General features: G+C 36.3%; 1 protein-coding gene across 2 annotated transcripts in view; it reads left to right on the forward strand.

Moving 5' to 3' along the window:
* The window catches only part of TMEM67 (transmembrane protein 67), a 37062-nt gene that overhangs the window by 13555 nt on the left and 3706 nt on the right, over positions 1–19801 (forward strand). The window contains exons 11-26 of one of the 2 annotated variants that reach the window (XM_080646228.1): positions 176–241; positions 1924–2080; positions 2920–3043; positions 4690–4795; positions 7940–7996; positions 9021–9119; positions 10853–10951; positions 11197–11283; positions 13628–13727; positions 13819–13958; positions 15602–15742; positions 16772–16852; positions 17332–17448; positions 18838–18954; positions 19057–19161; positions 19698–19800. In XM_080646228.1, the coding sequence (XP_080502354.1) occupies positions 176–241; positions 1924–2080; positions 2920–3043; positions 4690–4795; positions 7940–7996; positions 9021–9119; positions 10853–10951; positions 11197–11283; positions 13628–13727; positions 13819–13958; positions 15602–15742; positions 16772–16852; positions 17332–17448; positions 18838–18954; positions 19057–19161; positions 19698–19800 (1699 nt within the window). Of the gene's footprint in view, positions 1–175; positions 242–1923; positions 2081–2919; positions 3044–4689; positions 4796–7939; positions 7997–9020; positions 9120–10852; positions 10952–11196; positions 11284–13627; positions 13728–13818; positions 13959–15601; positions 15743–16771; positions 16853–17331; positions 17449–18837; positions 18955–19056; positions 19166–19697; position 19801 lie in introns of those variants that run through there. The other variant, XM_080646229.1, reaches the window with a different exon arrangement.

Raw genomic sequence — 19801 nt, forward strand, 5'->3', positions numbered from 1 at the left:
AAACCACCTTGTTAGGACTTTCATTTAACTTTTTTCCTTCTTAACTTTCATACCTTTAATACATTAGATAAGTATTGTATAAAGTATATATCCATGTTGGGAATTGAGAATTCTTGACTACAATCCAAGAAAATATTTGTGAGAGATATTTATCAGTTGTATTCTTTTGCTGTAGCTTTGTCCAGACACAGAAACAAGATTAAATGCAGCTTATTCTTTTGGAACAACATATCAACAAGACGTAAGTTTAAGTTTGAACTGCATTAAGCAGTCTGTATTTTGTTTCATGTTCACATTAGCATAATTGGAATAATCTTTGAATGTTTGAAATTGGAAATGTTTTTAATTGTAACGAAGAACTTCACTGATAGACATTTTTTTATTACCTGGGTACAGAAAATCTTAATTTAATTAGCATGAAGTGAGTACCTTGTCCTCCACAGAGTTTTATACATCATATAATGTTAGATTTTAATAATCAGTTGTTGATTCGCTTTTAGGCATATAGGTCTTCAAAACAAAGTGTACTTCTGAGAGTTTTGGAATAAAATAAAAGTGTTACTTTATTTTTAGTGACTAATAAAAATGTTACTCACTCCCCCCTCTCACCCTCCCAGTAACAAATAAAATGCTTTTTTTAATCTTTTCCTCCTCCTTCCTTCCCTGACCTTTCTTCTTTTCATACCGCGTTTTGAAATTATAATATTGTACAAAGGAATATTATGAACCATTGAACACTCAGTAGTTTACAAAAATACTTCCTGATTAAATGCATATACATACACCGTAGAACAAAACTGTGATTCTAGTTTTGGTAAAGCCATGATGAGAAATCTATCATAGAAAACAATGGAAGAAAATAAACTTTTTTAATGTGGTTATGTCTGTGTGATAGGATTACACATGCCTTTCTTTTCTTTTTTATATTTTGCAAATTTTCTATCACGAATGTGAATTCACTTTTATCATCAGAAATGTCAGATATTATTTCCCCCCAAAAAGAAAAATAAATGTTATGTGTCTACCATGGCCAGAAGAATCAATACTTGTTAAATGCCTGCTGCTGTGTGTTGAGCATTTTATCATTGTTATCTGATCCATGAGATACAGGTTATCTGTGCTTCACAGAGAAGGGAATGGTGCTCTGTGAGGTTAGGTAATTTACTGAAGGTCTTGCATCAAGTAAATTGTGTAGCTAATGTTCTGTTAAGTTATACAACTGTGGTTTTTCCATTGAACTTGACTACCTCTCAAGTACTACACAGAGTAGTAGAGAAAACAGCTATATAGACAAAAATTTGCAAAGAATATGGTAAGTGTTGGTCTATATGTATGGGCAAGGTACAGCATTGGCAGTTCCTGAGGGAGTAGAGAAGGGCTTCATACCTGGGCTCGTAGAATGAATGAGTTTTCTAGGAGAACATGGTGGGGAAGGGACTGTCAGGCAGAAGCAACATTTACAACGATAGACACATAGAGTAGCATAGCATATTTAGGAACAGCAAGTTGATTAGTGTGAATGGACTATACACTGGTAGGGAGCAGTGAGAAATGAGCCTGGCTTTGTTAAAGGGAGCCAAATCATAGACGGCATTGTACATCAGGAAAAAGAATTAGGGCCTCATCCCTTTTCACTGCTGTACCTTTAATGTTGAGAATGAAGGCATACCCGCTATAGCTGGGTTGTAGGACAAGAGCCAGGCAGTTCTTTACTGTTAGTTTTTTTTGGTTTTTTTGGCCCTTATTTTTAAAAAATCATATTTATAGCTTCATGTTTTTGAAGGCACCAGGAAATGCACATAAACAAGGTAATTTAAAGATACTTTATTTTGTAAAAATAAAAAAAAAACAGTCTTTTAAAGATAATAAATATGCTTTGTAATATTCAGTTGGGATGCTTTTATTTTTAATTTTATTTTCCAGTGTGTGATTCCTGTCTCTAAGATCTTAACTGACTTTCCCAGTCCTATATTTTATGATTTATACCTTGAATATACTGATGAAAATCAACACCAATATATTTGGGCTCTGCCTGTGTTAAACCTTAATCTTCAACACAATAAAATATTTGTGAACCAAGGTAAGACATCCATACATACCATTCTTTCTCTGAGCTGAACTCAATAAATAGGTCAACCAACTTGATAATTAATATACCATGTATTATAAGGAAGCTCATAGATTCTCTCTTACTTTATGATTTTATATAGCATGCTAAAAAGTGAAACAATTACATTGCTGGTATATTTAGAAATTTTTACAAAATGTGTTAGGCTTACTGTTAAGAAATTATATTATTGCTAAAAGTGTGTCCTGAGAAAAATTAATAAAACTAGGTTTCTTCAAGGTGTCCTGAAGCTGCTTTAGGTACATATTCATGTCTTTCATTGTTTCCCATATTATAAAATTCTGCTTATTCAGGTAATTTGCAGGGACAGTTCTTCCAAACTGATGAAGAGTCCAAACAATCAGAAAACATTCAAATGAGGTAGAAAAATCTAGTAGGAATTTCTTACAATAGGTGTGTTTTGTGTGTTGTTGTTGTGTTGTTTTTTTTTGCAACAATTTTATATAAAACAAAATGTATTAACTTTGTGTGTTAAATTTATTCAGTAAGCTTCTCCTTGAGAGCCATCTTGAACAGTTTTTTAAAACATTTTTATTGATTTCAGAGAGAGGGGAGGGAGAGAGAGAGAGAAACATCAGTGATGAGAGAGAATCATTGATCGGCTGCCTCTTGCACACCCCCCACTGGGGATTGAGCTCACAGTCTGGGCATGTGCCCTGACCAGGAATCAAACCAGCAGCCTCTTGGTTCCTGGGTCAAAGCTCAGCCATTGAGCCACACCAGCTGGGCAGATCTGGAACCATTTGAAGGTACTTTTTTAATGCCATTTTTTTCTCTCTTTATAATAAAAGACAGTAACTCTGGCAAGTGGCTTCTAACTCGGCGCATTTTCTTAGTGGATGCACTAAGTGGACGAGAAAATGACTTGGGAAGTCAGCCAAGATTAATTCGAATTGCTACACGAATATCACTGAGGTAAACGAATGTCTAATGCACTAAATTAGGCTTGAAGTATACCAGTAATTATCAAATGAAAACAATAAGGACAACTGAATTGAAAAAAGCCCCCATAAGGTTATTTTAGATATCTGTGCAGTAGATTGGTTTAGGCCAGTGGTCGGCAAACTCATTAGTCCACAGAGCCAAATATCAACAGTACAGCGATTGAAATTTCTTTTGAGAGCCAAATTTTTTAAACTGAAACTTCTTCTAACGCCACTTCTTCAAATTGACTCGCCCAGGCCGTGGTATTTTGTGGAAGAGCCACACTCAAGAGGCCAAAGAGCCGCATGTGGCTCGCGAGCCGCAGTTTGCCGACCACGGGTTTAGGCCAACAGAGGCGAGGAGCCAAGAGGAGGATGACAACAGGAGCTTGTGGCGCTTTATCAGAATTCACGTCCCGTGAGGCCTCCCTCTAGAGCCGCTGAATGAGAGTGGGTTGAGAGGTGGAGGGTAAGGGAGTATTAGTGGGCTGAAAGGGTATGTTAGAAAGAGCCTGCCAGGTGAATGCAGTAGGCATATCTTCTCCCCTTTAATGGCTACTGTTTTAGGTTGGCCCTGATTCACTATCAGCACCTCCCCCTTTTTGGCTACTTTAATGATGACCCAATTACTGTACCATGCAGCCCTCATTTCTCTCTTTTCCAGTGTGAGATTACTATCTCTAAGACCTTAACCAACTTTTCCATTCCAGTATTTTATGATGCGGACCTAAATACGCTGATGAAAATCAGTCTATCATCTTACATTAGTCTGGCACTTCAGTATATATATATATTTTTTACTGCTATTTTGATTTTCATAGCAATCTTATGAGGTAGGCAGTACAGAAATTTTGTCTGGTATCTCGCTGAAATCTAAATATACTGGGTTTTTAGTATTCCCTCAACCTGCTAATGTATCCCTAGCAAAAATGAAATCAAACCTAGTCAGGCTTGACTTGATTTTAGTAAAACCATGCTGGTCCCTGGAGCTTGGCAGTTTCCTTTTTGACTTTACAAACTGTATATTACTAATGCATTGAATTCAGCGTTGTTTTGTTAAAATCATTGAAAATCAGGATTTATCCGCCTTTCTCTGGGGCTTATGTGCCACTTCTTATGCAAATATTTCTCAAAAATGGTTCACAACATCTCAGTGATTTAATTTGTAAATGTCACAGGACCTACATCAAGAAGAGTTTCTAATTTGTCTCAGAGGGTTTATTTGTTTTCTTAATTTTAGAGAGGGAGAAAAAGGGAGGGGGAGAGAAACATCGATGTGAGAGACATCAATCAGTTGCCTCCCGTAATGCCCTGACCAGGGATAGAACCTGAAGCCTAGGTATGTGCCCTGACCAGGAATCAAATGCGTGACCTTCTAGTATGCAGGACAATGCTCCAGACAACTTAGCCACACTGCCAAGGGTTCAGAGGGTTTGCTTTAATATTAAAAATTTAACCACTTAAGATAGCTTGTGTTATTACCATTAGTTTATGTTTAATTTTCCCTAGTCTTTACTAACTGGTTGGTTCTGAGATTACCAAAATTGTCCATGTTAAGTTCAAAAGAAACGATAAGTTAAATATATGTTTAAGGGCCTAGATGTACTTATAACAAGAAGTGTATTTTCTTTTAAACAGCATCCACCTTGTACCCAACACAAAAAAAGGAAACATCTACCCTCCCTTAATTACCATTGGCTACAGTGACATTGATGTCAAAGATCCCAACAGCCAGTTTGTGAAGGTGAATTCTTTACTAATCAGTGCCTCTATATGGGATTCAGTTTACATTACAGTTTTACATAAACGCTGCTCTTTATATAGCCAATTATTGATTATTTTTTACTAATGATGGTCAAAGGTGAGTTCTTACGGATCCTGAGTATTAAAAAGGCAAGACTAAGTTTTTGTAGACATTGTCACCACCAGTTGGGCATCCCTATTCAGGATATTGAGGTATGCTGAGATGCAGAGTCCGCTCCTTACTCTCTTTGGCCACCTTGCTTCTGTTAAGGTTTTGTCTTCTCCTCAAAAATAAGCCAATGGATGCATAAATAAGTGGAACAACAAATCGATGTTTCTCTCTCTCAAAATCAAAAAATTAATAAAAGATTTTGTCTTTTTTTTTTTTTTTTTTTTTCAATTAAACCAGGAACTCAAACTTTACGGTGGGTAGTCTTGCCCACTGGAAGACACACTTTAACAGGCAGGAAGAGATTTAAATGATCAACTTTATCCCTAGTGCTAAAATGAACTAGAGAATGCAGTTTGGACCTGCAGCCAAGTTGGCTTTCTATTACTTCCCCAACTCAATTAATTAAATTTCACCCCAGAACTAAAGGCCTCCCCTGCCTGGCAGGGTCTGGAGTTGGGAGAGAGACCGTCTAAGCATGTCAAACCCGCCAGCTGAGAGTTTGACATGCTTGGCCCCTAACGACAGGCTACACCAGTGGTCGGCAAACTCGTTAGTCAACAGAGCCAAATATCAACAGGACAACGACTGAAATTTCTTTTGAGAGCCGAAAACCGACTTCTGCGCATGGGCCACGAAGTTTCAATCGCACTGTACGTGCACGCCCGCACGTGGTATTTTGTGGGAGAGCCACACTCAAGGGGCCAAAGAGCCGCATGTGGCTCGCGAGCCGCAGTTTGCCGACCACTGGGCTACACCAAAGAGAATGAGCCTGGAAAAGGCTGGGCCATACATGCTCAGTGCCTCCTCTCAACCTCACCGGTGGATAAAGCATTTCTGCTTTGAAGACGGGTAAATGAGGGAGGGTACACTCAAAGCAGAATCATCTTTCTATGCGTTTTACTCAGAGAGATTAAGTGGTTATCCCCTGCCCTCTCTAAAAACATGAAAAATGGGGGGATAAGCACCTCTTTCCTCCAAGACGCACTAATAGCTTTTAATTTCCGCTGTTTTACTTTTCTGAATTTGAATGTTCTGGTTTCTTCAGCCGGTGCTTTTGGCCTCCCTGTTGTGCTGGTACTTGTACTCAGGTGTTATTGGATTTAGGCTTTCGTGAAGTGAAAAGAAGGCACATAACATAGCTTTTCTCTAAAAGATTTACATCCTCATTTGTATTACCTAATCCAGTGTTAAAATTCGTCTTCATTGTCTTGGCTTACATACACTGTAATAAGAGAAGAAGAAAATCCAGAAGCATGCTTAGTAACAAAAGACTGCTTGGTTTAAAATTTCCTGGAGTGATTATTCTTGGGTAACCAAGAGTATGAGTATATTTATTTTAACATAAAACATTTCTGGATCTTTTCTTTAAATACTTTTCTTGTCCAAAATATTCCAAACTAAGTCTTGACAAACTGGGAAATAAGAGAGTTGAGAGAATCATAAAACTGTACTAACAAAGTCCACCTCAAATTCATTCTAATTGTAGAATATACAGTTCTTTCATTATTTCTTAATTTCTTATGACAGCTGTTAAAAAAATTCTACATTAGTGTTAAGCATTCAGCTACATCTCTCCAACAGCAAATAACCTTCCCTCATATTTTATGAGGATAGAGACTATTCAGTATGAATTTCCTCGGATTTCCTCTTTAATACTTCAGAATCTCTGTGTTTCATTATCCTTCTTGTCTCTCATTCCTATTTCTAAGGGGAAAAAAGATCCTTCCTCCTTTCTTCAGCTGATGTACTTTTATTTGTTTACAGACCTTCTCCAATGTTCTGTTTCACCCCAACCCCTTAGTCAGTCAGCTTCTGTTAGTCCCTTTCTTTGGCTTATAACACCTTTCAGGTTGCCCCATCTTAAAAGCAAACTAAAATACACAAAATAATAAAATGCTTCCTTGATTTTGTTAGCTTTTCAGCTTGCTATTGTATATCTTTCCTTGATTTTCTAACCATTTACTCTTTCATCATTTGCAAGCCACTATAATAAAAACAACATAAGAACAGTCATGTAGATCAGAGAACCCAGAAATCAACCCAAACCATTATGCTCAATTAATAGTGACAATAGAGGCAAGAGCATACAATAAAGACAGTCTCTTCAATAAATTGGACAGGTACATGCAAAAAAATGAAACTAGACCACCAACTTACACCATACACAAGAATAAACTCAAAATGGATTAAAGACTTAAATGTAAGTCGAGCAACCATAAAAATCCAAGAAGAAAATATAGGCAGAAAAATATCAGACATCTCACATAGCAGAATTTTCACCCGATACATTGCATATGGCAAGAGAAACAAAGGCAAAAATAAACAAGTGGGCCATTTTGATTCTTTGAAAAAACTCTATCCATGAAGGTCTGCAATGAATTTCACATACAACGGTTTTATTTCTTTAACTTGACACACACATTTGACACTGAACTCTTGACCTTCTTCCTGAAACTCCCTGACCATGGTAAGGCTTATGTATCTGCCTCTCCTACCTCTCACAATCCCGTTTCTCTTATCTTTTACTGGTTCTTCTTTCTCTTCCTGTCTCTTAATGCAGTGGTATCCCTAAGATTCTTGTTCAACCCTTTGTTTAATCTGCCTTCTTAGGTTATGATGGTTTAGCCAGTAGCTAAATTCTTGATACATAAGTTCTGTCACATTCCTCAGTTACAGAAACCTATCAGAAAATGAAATATGATTAGTTTGGATTGACTGCTGTTAATGAACTAACGTAGCTTCTAACGAAACCCTCTTTTCCTGAATGTGTGTTCAAAAGGAATATTTAAGCAGCATGAATAGTTCCCCAAAACATATCCATTTATGTTTAAGTTAGGGTCAACTCTAGTAGTATTGATAGTTCAAAAGTAGGGCATTTATGGTAAAATCCAGCTACAAATGTATTTTTATAGTAAAGGTAGATTTGTGTTATATAATTTCAGTATGGCTAATTTGCTTTATTTTAAATATCAGGTTTCCTTCTCAGTCGAGTATGAAATGAATCAAGAAGAAGCACGTATCCAGACAGATGTGAGTTTATTTTAACCTGTTGAAATATTTACAGTATATTTTTTAAATAAAAATTTAGATGGACAGGAATGTTGTCAAAAAAAATTTGAATTATATCCTTCACCCAGCCTCTCCTTAATGTTAACATCTTACTTAACTCCAGTTCAGCGATCATAACCAGGAAATCAATATTGATACAATCCTATTAACTAATCTTTGAATTTCACATTTTTTTTTTACTATTTTTTTGTTTGTTTGTTTAGGATGCAGTCCAGGGTTGCATATTGCTTTTAGCCATCTTCTCCTTTGATCTGTGACAGTTCTTTAGTTGCTCTTTGTCTTTCATGCCTGCCCCTACCACTTTTGAATTATTTTGGCTCTTAATTGGGCTTATCTGATATCTTCCCATGATTAAATGTAGTTTTAGAACAGATACTACAGAAATGATACTATGCCCTTCTCAGTGAATCATGTCAGAAAGTATTGGATGTCTTATTATTAATATTAACTTTGATCATATGACTAAGATGATTATCTGCAGAGTTCTCTACTGTATTTTACCATTTGTAACTAATAAATATCTTGGGGAGAGATACTTTGAGATTAGGCAGATATCACACTTATTATTTTGACCTCTAATTTTAGCGTCTATTGACAATTCTTGCCTGTAAAAAGTATTACTGTGATACCTGTGTGATGGTGATTTTCTGTTTCCGTCATTTCTTCTATATTTGCCAATTGAAATTCTATAAAGACGAGCTGTTCTTTTGCCCACATTTATTTATTTACTTATTTAAATCAGTAAGGACTAGTGGATACCTATTTATTCTTGTGATCATAGTCCAATCACTATTTTCTTGCTCAAATTGTTCCAGATGTGGCCACTGGGGCGGGGGGGAGGGTCCTTCAGTTTGGCTCCTATGTTCTTAGAGCATACCATCCACTACCATGTTTTTAGTACTTTTAGACTTTATAGTGTTCTTTTTGAACACTGATGAGGGAAATTATGTAAATTCCTAAATTTTCTTTTCTTTTCTTTCCTTAGATTGCTTTGGGTGTGTTGGGTGGGCTAGCTGTTTTAACATCTCTTTTGAAGACCGCGGGGTGGAAGAGGCGCATTGGGAGTCCTATGATTGATTTACAGGTATGGTCTCGGGAGATCTGAAGTATATTTTTATCTTTGACTATTGTATGTTCTTCTAATAAGACACAGCTAGTGGTGAGTAAGAAGTCTGCCTGGAGTTTCTCTGGCGTAGAGGCATCCCCCCTGCCCCTCCCACATTGCTGCACTCCGTCTGTAGCCCCCTCCGTGCTGCTCTTGCTTCCTCACATCTTCGCCAGCACTTGGTATTTTTCCAGCCTTTCCATTTTTTGCCAATCTGGGGGTGTAAGGAGTATGTCATTGTTGACTCAGTTTTTATTTCTCTGATTACTCTTCATATGCTTCATGCATCATTTGGGTTTTCCCTTTTGTTTATATCTGTTGCCGGTTTTCCTATTAGACTTCCAGTTGTTCTTATTTAAAGGGGGTTGTTTTTTTGTATTTTCTAAATATGAAACCCCTTTTGGTTTTTTATGTTGAAATTTCTTCTCCAAGTGTGACCCATCTGTTATTTATCTACATGTTCCTATGTTTAACAGAAACTCTTAATTTTGATTTTGTCACATCTGAATAGTTTTTCATATTACAATATATTTTGCTTTTAAGATCTTGCTTAAGAAAGCCTTTCCCATCTCAAGTTCAAAAATATTTTCTCCCATGTTTTATTCTTTTAACTTTGCATGTAGACCAGGGAACCCAGAATGTGACTTTTAAAATAGATTTTGTTTTAATTTTTACCTATCATTTACTGAGTATTTACTATGTGCCAGGCACTTTTTTAAACTTTATATGAATAATTCATTTAATTCTCACAATAGCTGTATGAAGTTGGGTATGACTATTCCCATTTTCCACAGAGGAAATTTTGGCAGGCATTAAATAAATTTTATACTCATTTAATTTTTATAGCAACTCAGTGATAGGTGGTATTTCCATCCAGCTGATTAAGAACATGAAAAAGCAACATGGTAACTTGTTTGTGCTGGGATATCTTCGGACTCCAAAGCGAACCGGCCAAGGGATTCAGAGGGGTGGGCTTGACTTCCTATTTGGGATCGTCAGGAAAGGCTTCCCAGGGAAGTGGATTGTGAGCTGGTGTGTTTTTATCTGCATTCCTCCCTCAAGCAGTCACGGGGGCCACTGCGGAGTGCCCGGCCCTCTACCAGGTGCTGGGGCAAGTGGTAGTGAGCCAAGACAGACATGGCCTCTGCCCTCAGAGCTCACAGAGTTTACCAGAGAGAGTAAGGGAAGAATATTTGATGAAACAGGACCCATTTCATTCCACAGAATGTTTGAGATGGAAAGGGTGGGGTGGCAAATCATTAAATGGCCGGCATTGGCAGATGAAGCTAAAGAAGTTAGTTTTGGTCTAGGTTGTGAAGGACCTTACAGGTTAGGAATTTATATTTCAGTGAAGAGTCACTGATGAAGAGTGACAGTCAATCCAATTTACATTTACAGTCGAGGAAGCTGACTCTGGTGGTAGTGTGGAGGATAGACGGAGGAGAAGGGCTCCAAACGGGGAGAAAATTAGGAAGCGGTTCTGTCGCAGATGGTGAAAGAGGAGGAGGGTTAAATAAAACAGGCTATCGGGAATGGAACCAAAGGTGGGACCCAGAGGGTATCTAGGAGTGGCCGCAGTTGGTCTTTCTAACGGATCCATGCATACATGAAACAAGGCTGCAAGCTTGAGAAACGGGTACAGAATATGTTATTAAAAGTGGTGGCATAACTGCATTGAGTCTGTAACAGCTGTCATTCTTTTTAAATTGCAGACAGTTATGAAATTCTTGGTGTACTATGCTGGTGATCTGACCAATGTATTTGTTATCATCACTGTGGCAACAGGTCTTTATTGGCTTATTTTCTTCAAAGTAAGTGAGTTTCTGAATTTAACCTGAATGCCAATGAATAACTGGTAAGTGCTCGTTCTAAAGGAGCTGCTTTTATTTGGGAGTATTTCTGATTGCGAGCATTGAGACAAGTACTAAACTCAGCATTCCTTGAGTATGCTGTGTTTATTGAGAGCATTACCGCCTTCCTCTTACGCTTTCTTCGGGCTAGAAATTATGCTTAGTAAAAACCTATGCTTATATTACTGGTGTAATTTTTGTCACAGGCACAGAAGTCTGTCTCTGTTTTTCTGCCAACGCCGACTCAGGAAGAACGTTTTGTTACTTTTGTGGGATGTGCTTTTGCTCTGAAGGTAAGTTTCAAAGCACAGGTTACAAAATGTAAGAGGCCGTGGTTCTCAAACTTAATTCATTTCAGAAGGCTGTTCAAGGAACGATTTGATTGAAAACGGAATCATTTTTCCCCATTAGAAATAATGTAAATTAAATGAATCCGTTCCAGTTTCCCAAATAATTCCATGTTTTAACCTTTTTCAGTTGCCTGTGATCTTTGTTTTGTGAGCACTTTCATACCCTTAGAAACATCAGCATTCCTAATGGCCTCTTTCTGTTTTAAAATTGTGCTAGTCATGAATTTCACCATGCATGGTCAGTAGCCAGATCAGACATGCAAACAGTTCTATCATACTTTGCAATTATTTCTTTTTTAAGCTCTATCATTATTCTCACAGCTTTCCTTTTCACTTCGCTGCTGTCACTAACCTTCTTAGGACCCATGATGATTTACTGTATGTGCTTAATAATAATAAGCAGCAATAAAAGCAAAAAAAAAAATCCCACTGAAATATTCACAGCACAATTTCCTGAGATGTTAACAAGGAGAGGTTTAGTGGTAAATGGACTCATACTCGCGCATTCTCACCTTTGTCACCTGGGAGACGTGTGACTGATCATACAGATATCAACATGAAAGGGTTGTCGGGTAGAGAACAGAAGTTTTATTCAACAACTGAGAAATTTTTTTGAAAACAACTTGGTCGAGAACCGATTGTTCAAGATGGGAGACATCCGAGAGCTGAGGTTTGACTGTACTTTCAAAATCTTTGGAATTTAGTTGGATTTTGAAAGAAAGCATGAATTACTGTTTTACATAGGAAGTCTACTCTTTTAAAAAATGTATTTTTATTGATTTCAGAGAGGAAGGGAGAGGGAGAGAAAGAGATACAAACATCAATGATGAGGGAGAATCATTGATCTGCTGCCTCCTGCATGCCCTCTGTTGAGGATTGAGCTCGCAACCCAGGCATGTGCCCTTGACCAGAATCGAACCCGGGACTCTTTAGTCTGCAGGCCGATGCTCTATCCACTGAGTCAAACTGGCTAGGGCTATACTACTTTGATGGGTAATAGCTCATTTTGAAAATCCGGTTTAAATAACTTTTTCTAGGGAGCCATAAATATGTTTGAATTCAATGATTTGTAGCTAATTTGATAATATAATATTTCATTTTATGACTTTCTTCTTTAAAGTCTGATGATGCCCTCACAACAGGGATAAAATGCCTTCAGGCAGAATTTTGTTTCTGTAAATTGAAAGTAAAAGGTACTGAAATCTTAGAATTTGTTTTCTCTGTCTCCATAGCCGTTTCCTCCTCTTCTCAGAGCATCCTTCTCCTCACTTCATTGTTTGTCAGTGTAGCTGAAGCTCTTTACATGCCTCTGTGGTAGATCTCATCTCGTTGTATGATGATTTGTAACTGCTTTTCCCACTTATTGTGACCTCCTTGAGGTCACAATACTTAGATTTTTATCCTTTGATTAATAATGCATCAACTAGGAAGAATGCCTCATTTTAAACATACTACTTTCTATAAATGAAAAATATGTGTTTCAGCCACACGTTTTTTAAATCAGAAATCTCAATATCAGAAATAGAAAAAAAAAGGATTATGAAAGTACCTTAAAATTTTAATTAGAACAAGCAAATTACAGTGGGAAAATATCTTTACTAATAAAGAAGTCAGACTATCTAGAAAACAAAGTCTCTTTCTGGAAACCTTGGAAAAGAGAGTCAATTATGCCAGGCCCCTGTATAGGAGAGGCAGTATATCTCCTTTTTTCATTATTCTTATTGCAAACAAAGATGGAAGAAGGGACGACGAAATAATATGTGCATAAAATTTCTGTGAATTAGGTGATTCCATATTTTATGAACTTCTAGTGATTTCTGATGGTATTATAACTGTCACTTGTGAAAATTGTATGTTCTTATGATTGCAGTATATTTGCTTTTAAAGAATTAGTATTGGTGCCCTGGCTGGTGTTGTTAAGTTGTTAAAAGTGTCAACCCGTGTACGGAAGGGTCGTGGGTTTGATTCCCGGACAAGGGCACGTACCTGGGTTGCACGCTGGATCCCCGGCCCAGTTGCGTGTATGGGAAGCAAACCATTGATGTGTCTCTCTCACATTCATCTCTCTCTCCCTTTCCTTCTCTCTCTCCATCTCGCTCTAAAAAAAAAAAAAAAAAAAAAAAAAAAAATCAATGGAAAAAATAATGCTCGGTGAGGACTAACAAAAAAGCAAACACACAGAAAAGAATTAGTATTATTCTTTTTTTTTTTAAGTAGGCTTAATGTGGATGCTTTTATAAGTAGGCTTAATGTGGATGCTTTTCGGTGTTTTGTTTGTCATTCTCAGGCTCTGCAATTTTTGCATAAGCTCGTATCCCAGGTTACCATTGATATATTCTTTATCGATTGGGAGCGACCTAAAGGAAAGGTTCTTAAAGCTGTTGAAGGTAACAAGTAACCATTCGTGTCAAAATTCTTTGCTCTCCTTGCAGAACAAAGACGAAGTAACCCTTTTACTCATTTTATCTCCCTGACCAGGTGAGGGTGGTGTACGGAGCGCTACCGTTCCCGTAAGCATATGGAGAACATACTTTGTAGCAAATGAATGGAATGAAATTCAGACTGTGAGGAAAATTAATCCACTTTTTCAAGTACTTACTGTCCTCTTCTTTTTGGAGGTATAAACTATTTGACGTAATTGTATGCAACTTATGGGTACCACATAAATGTTAATTTAATTCCAGCTAAGTTTTCATATGAGCTGAAGAGTTTTCTAAAGGTTGAAACATTGTTCAAATGATTTAAAAAAGAAGTGGCTTTGCCCTGGCCGGTTTGGCTCAGTGTTTAGAGTGTCAGCCCTCGGACAGAGGGGTTGTGGTTCAGGGCACATGCCTCGGTTGCAGGTTCAAACCCCAGCCCGTCGGGCCACCAGTGGAGTCGGGCCACGAGTGGGAGGCAACCAATTGATGTATCTTCCTCACCTTGGTGTTTCTCTCTGTCCCCTTTCCCCTTCCTTTCATTCCCTAAAAATCAATGGAAAAAGTATCCTCACTCTTCGGGTGAGAATTAAAAACAACAACACAGGAGTGGCTTTTTAAAAATCATGGTAAAATATACATAATGTGAAAATTATCATCTTAACCATTTTTAAGAATACAGTTCAATAATAAGAACATTCATAATGTTGAGCAAACAATTTCTAGAACTCTTGTCATATTGCAAAACTGAACCTTTGTGCCCATTTAAACAACTCGCCACTCACTCTCTCCAGCCCCTTAAAACAACCACTCTGTTTTCTGTCTCTCTGACTTTGATTGCTCTGGGAAAGGAGTGGCTTTTAAACCACTGGCTTATAGCAGAATCCCCTGGGAAAGCTTCTACTAACTAAATACCTATGCCTCGCCTCGTCCCCTAGAGACTATGTTTGGTTCAGTAGCTCTGAGGTATGCCCAGGTATCTGTATTTTGAAAAAGTCCCTTCGCTCCATGATTCATATTCTTAGTCCTGTATTAGAACCACTATTATAAGGTTGAAGTTTTCCAATAAGTTTTTATTCAACACCTACTATGAACTGTGTTCTATGTTAAGAGCTGAACAAGACACAATGAATGGGTAAATGCCCTTTATAGCTAGTTCATGGATCTGGTTGGAATTACTAAAGGAAGTATTCAATACTGAATATGGGACTGAAATATGGAAACTGTTTATATAGGTAACAGATTTTCTCAGGAATCATTAATCTTATGTCTGTCTGCCTTCCTTCCCTTTGCCTTCTTCCCCTCCTTTCTTCTTTCTTTCCTTTTTTAAAGCTAGGAGAATATGTGTCCCTAGGACATATGAACACTATCTCAATTATTTATAGTAGTGGTTTTTAAAGCTTTAAAGGGCATTACATGAGAAGTTTATATCCAAGTAAGTTTAGAAAACACTGGATTCAATAGTCATGTAGATTTCTTTAACATAAAAAGAATTTTGCATAGTGTCTGGCATATGTTAAAATCGCATGAAATGTTTTTTGTTGGTAGTTTACTGAAGAAAGTTTTATTCTTCTGACAAATTTTTGAACTTTTTCAGTGTAAATGATAATAGGGTTATATTTGGCCTTCATTCATTGAAGAAAATACCAGATGAACTATTTTATGTTAAGTGTTTTGTAATTAAAAATACTAGATAACTGTTTTTATCTAGATTTTCTACTGTTTGTGTGAACTCGAATATTTTCATTTTTTAAGGTGAGTAGGGAGGAGTATTTAATTTTTAAACTAGAGAAGTTTCCTTCATTCTTGTCTGTTTAAGTTATTATTTTTCCTTTTCACTACAGGCTGTGGGATTTAAGAACTTAGCATTAATGGACTCATCCTCCAGTCTTTCCAGAGACCCCTCCAGCTACGTGGCTCCTTACAGTCGCATTCTGAGATACGCAGTGTCTTCCGCTCTGTGGCTAGTGATTGGGATGATACAGGTAACAAGAGATTAGACTTCTAAGCAACACTGCCGCTCTATACTTATAACTGTTTACATCCTGATTACCCTCAGATAGTGACCACCTTCTGATAACTGACAATAAGAACAGTAATAGCTAATAACTAATTCTTATGTAATGTTACAATCCAGGCACTGTGTGAATTGCGTTGTGCATGTTAACTTTTTAGATTTTTATAGTAGCCCTCAGAGATAGGTCTGTTAGTAACCTCATGTTACAGATGAGGTCCCTGAGGCACAGAAAGGTTAAATAGTTGCCTTAAGCGATATCAGCCTGGCAGACAGAAGTAGTTAGGGACAATCAGGCAGGCAGGCAGGCAGGCAGGCAGGCAGGCGAGTGGTGGGAGCCAGCAGTCCTGGATTGTGAGAGGGATCCCAGATTGGAGAAGGTGCAGGCTGGGCTGAGGGACACACACACACACCCCCAGTGCACGAATTTCGTGCACCAGGCCTCTAGTATTCTATGATACTTGAATAGCCCTAGTTTTTGCATTGGTACATTACATTTGATGCTACAATGTACCTACTTTGTTAATACAATTAGAGCTTGGCAGAGCTGCAGTTGGAACCCAGGCATTCTGATTTCAGAGATACATTCTAATCAATAGTGGGGCTCTGAAGTCTTTCGAAGTCTGAAGCTTTCTAGTCAGATGATGGACTCCTTGTTTAGTTTATAACTACAGTATGGCTAACTTACCTTTAATATTCTTTTTTCCTCTGAACTATAACTTATTAACAATTGCTTAATATCATTTAAACTCACTCAGATTGCCAATACTCCTAGTGAATTTTTCTTTAAAATATTTATTGAAGCTAAAAAGAAATATTCTCAGCCTCAGGTCCCATCTGACAGAAGAATCAGAAATGATGAGGATTTTATCCCATAAGAACCATTAGGAACACTGTGTTCTTGGTTGGAACTTCGTTTGTCTTAAGATACTACATTGTGACTATAAAAGAAAATTAAATCCTAAAAGTTAATAAGCAAGAGCTTGGTTTAATGTTTCAGATCGTGTTCTTTGCTGTCTTTTATGAGAGATTTATAGAAGATAAAATTCGACAGTTTGTGGATTTATGCTCTATGAGCAATGTAAGTACTTTCTGACTTTATCTTGCAACTGTTATTTTTCCTTTTTTAAAGGTCATGAATACATTAAGAGAGGCTTTAAAAGTGATTTGGTATAATTGGATTTTTAGTCTAATTTCCATGGTTGTTAATTCCAGAGATAGTTATAATGAGCTACAAGTTAATATTTTTTGTCTTCATTTTTTCATTTTTATTTGCAGTTTCTTAATTATGAATTCCTTATGCCACCAAATAGTTCACCCAGCTGAGAAAAGGTTTCATATATCAACCTATTTCTTCCTTTCTTAGAAAATATCTTCAATCTCTTTTCCATCTACTTTTTTAAAATAACCTCCCTATCTTTTATTACCTTCTTATCCTCCTCATATATTTTCCAAGAATTCAGCCCTCATTATTTTGAAAGGAAGCAATTTTAAGAAAAGTTAATTTTCACTGCTTTGCAGATGAGTTGCTAATTGCTCCTTATTCTTTTCTTTTTATAGATATCAGTGTTTCTGTTATCCCACAAATGTTTTGGATATTACATTCATGGCAGATCAGTCCATGGGCATGCAGATACTAACATGGAAGAAATGAATATGAATCTGAAAAGAGAAGCGGTAGGAATGTACTTTACATCTTTTTAAGTTGAAGGATAGGTTCTCTTTTCTTAATCTAGGATTTGTAATAATATATTTTTTAATCCTCATTAATTACTTTGAAAGTTGCTAGGATACCAACTCATTACCCTGAACATTGATAAAGGGAAAGAATTAAATTTCATCCTGCAGTTCCTATATGAAGTGTATTTCAGAGTACCCAAATAATTCATGAGGGAAAGTTCTTCCTTATACAAGACAGTAAAAGGAATTCTAAGTTAAGAAAATCATCATTTTGTAATGATTGATATAGGCTATAATCATCAATGGATGCTAAAACGATTAAGTGAAAGTAGAGAGGGAACTTTGTAATCTGGAATCAGGTTCTCATAATCTGAATACACTGGCTCAATCTTACAAGTAAAAATTAGGAAAACTGACATTATGTACTTCCTGTTATGGCACAGTGCAAAGTACATAATCTCACCCATGAAATATTCTTGCCTAAGAATATAATCAAGCCTCTAGATCTAACCACTAGTTTATAGGAAGTAGAAGGGATAGAGAGGAAAATTAAATAATATCACAGGAAGCTCTTAGTAAAATTCAGAATATAAGATATTTCACAGGACAAAGACCCAGTGTCGCCAACAAATGGAAGACATGAAAATAAAAGAAGGGGTGGTGGCGATGGGAGAAGAACTGCTAGATAATAAGATAAATTTAAGAAACAAAGCAATCAAATACAATGTGTTGACTTTGGATCTTGATTCAAACAAATCAACTGTAAAAAAATTTGGAAAAAAATCTGGAAGATTTAATGGACTGTATATTAAATTATATTAAGGAAAATTAATCATAGGTCTAAAAATGGCATGATGGTTTTTTAAAAAAAAACCACCTTATTAGATGCGCTTGAAACTAATACAAAATAATATTGAATGTAAACTGTAATTGAAAAATATATATATTTTAAAAAAGACCTTATTAGGGATACATACAGAAGTATTTACAAATGAAATGACACGAGGTTTGTTTTTTTTAAAAAAAGAAAAGTTGGAGGGATAGATTAAACAAAACTGTCAAATAAATACCTAAGAGGAAAATACAAGAGGACTTATTGAAAAAGGGACTGTACCTGGACTTTTAAAGTAGGACAGAATAAAGGAGATGATAGAGACCTGCAAGGGAGTATGGCAAAATAGAGATCAGTAAAACCTTGAGAGAATGGGAACCTTGGATGATGTTGGAATCTCTTTGTCTCAAATATGGTTTCAGTAAAATTTCAATTGGCATCTGAATTTTGTAATATGTGATACCAACTAAAAGAAAAAGTTGTCTTTTTTTTAAAAAAAAAAGAGGAGAAATGTTCATAATCTTTATCTTGACTTAAATCCATTAACTTTTCAGGAAAACTTGTGTAGCCAGAGAGGTTTGGTACCCAACACAGAGGGTCAGACTTTCCAGATTGCAATTTCTAGCCAGATGAGACAGCACTATGACAGAATTCATGAGACACTAACGAGGGTTTGTATACAATATAATTAAGATATATTTTGCCAGTATTTTATGTTTAAATACCAAGAACTTTAAGACATTTGCATTTATTCTTGTCTCTTTTCACATTAGAAAAATGGCCCTGCTAGACTATTGAGTTCATCAGCAAGTACTTTTGAGCAGAGTATAAAGGCATATAATACTATGAATAAGTTTCTGGGCTCTTTCATCGATCATGTATGTATGTCAGCATTTATACTTAAGCTAGAATCAAAATGCAGTTTAAAAAGTTAACCAAGAATATCAGTTATTTCTTTAGCTAAGCAAGGTGGTGGACTTAGGATAGTCCCCCCCTTTTTTTTGTTTTGCTGTTAAAATTAATCATGTGGCTTAAGGATATAGATGTAGGTTATGTAAAAGTAAAATGAGATTTTACATGTCTGTTAGCATATTGTCTATATGTCAATACTGGAATTTTGTTAGCCAGCTACCAAAATCTTTTATATTATTCATTATAGAAATAAGTTTTGCTGTGGTTGTATTCCTGAAAAACTTCTTATAAATCAATTGTCAGTATATCTAGCCCTACTAAGGGCACTTAAAAATTAAAATATTCCTAAAAGGAATTTTGTTATAAAGCCCACTGGAGTAAATTAAGTCTTTTTGAAGAACAGATTTTCTTTGTGTATTATTGTTTTCTTTCGATTTAAAAAAAAATTGGGAAACATTTATTTCAATGCTATTTTTTAAATGACTGGCTTTTTTTGTATTAGGTTCATAAGGACATGGACTACTTTATAAAAGATAAATTGCTTCTTGAAAAAATTCTTGGAATAGAATTCATGGAACCAATGGAAAAAAGCATCTTTTATAATGG

The sequence above is a fragment of the Plecotus auritus genome, assembly GCF_963455305.1.
Source record: "Plecotus auritus genome assembly, chromosome: 11".
NCBI lineage: Eukaryota > Metazoa > Chordata > Mammalia > Chiroptera > Vespertilionidae > Plecotus > Plecotus auritus.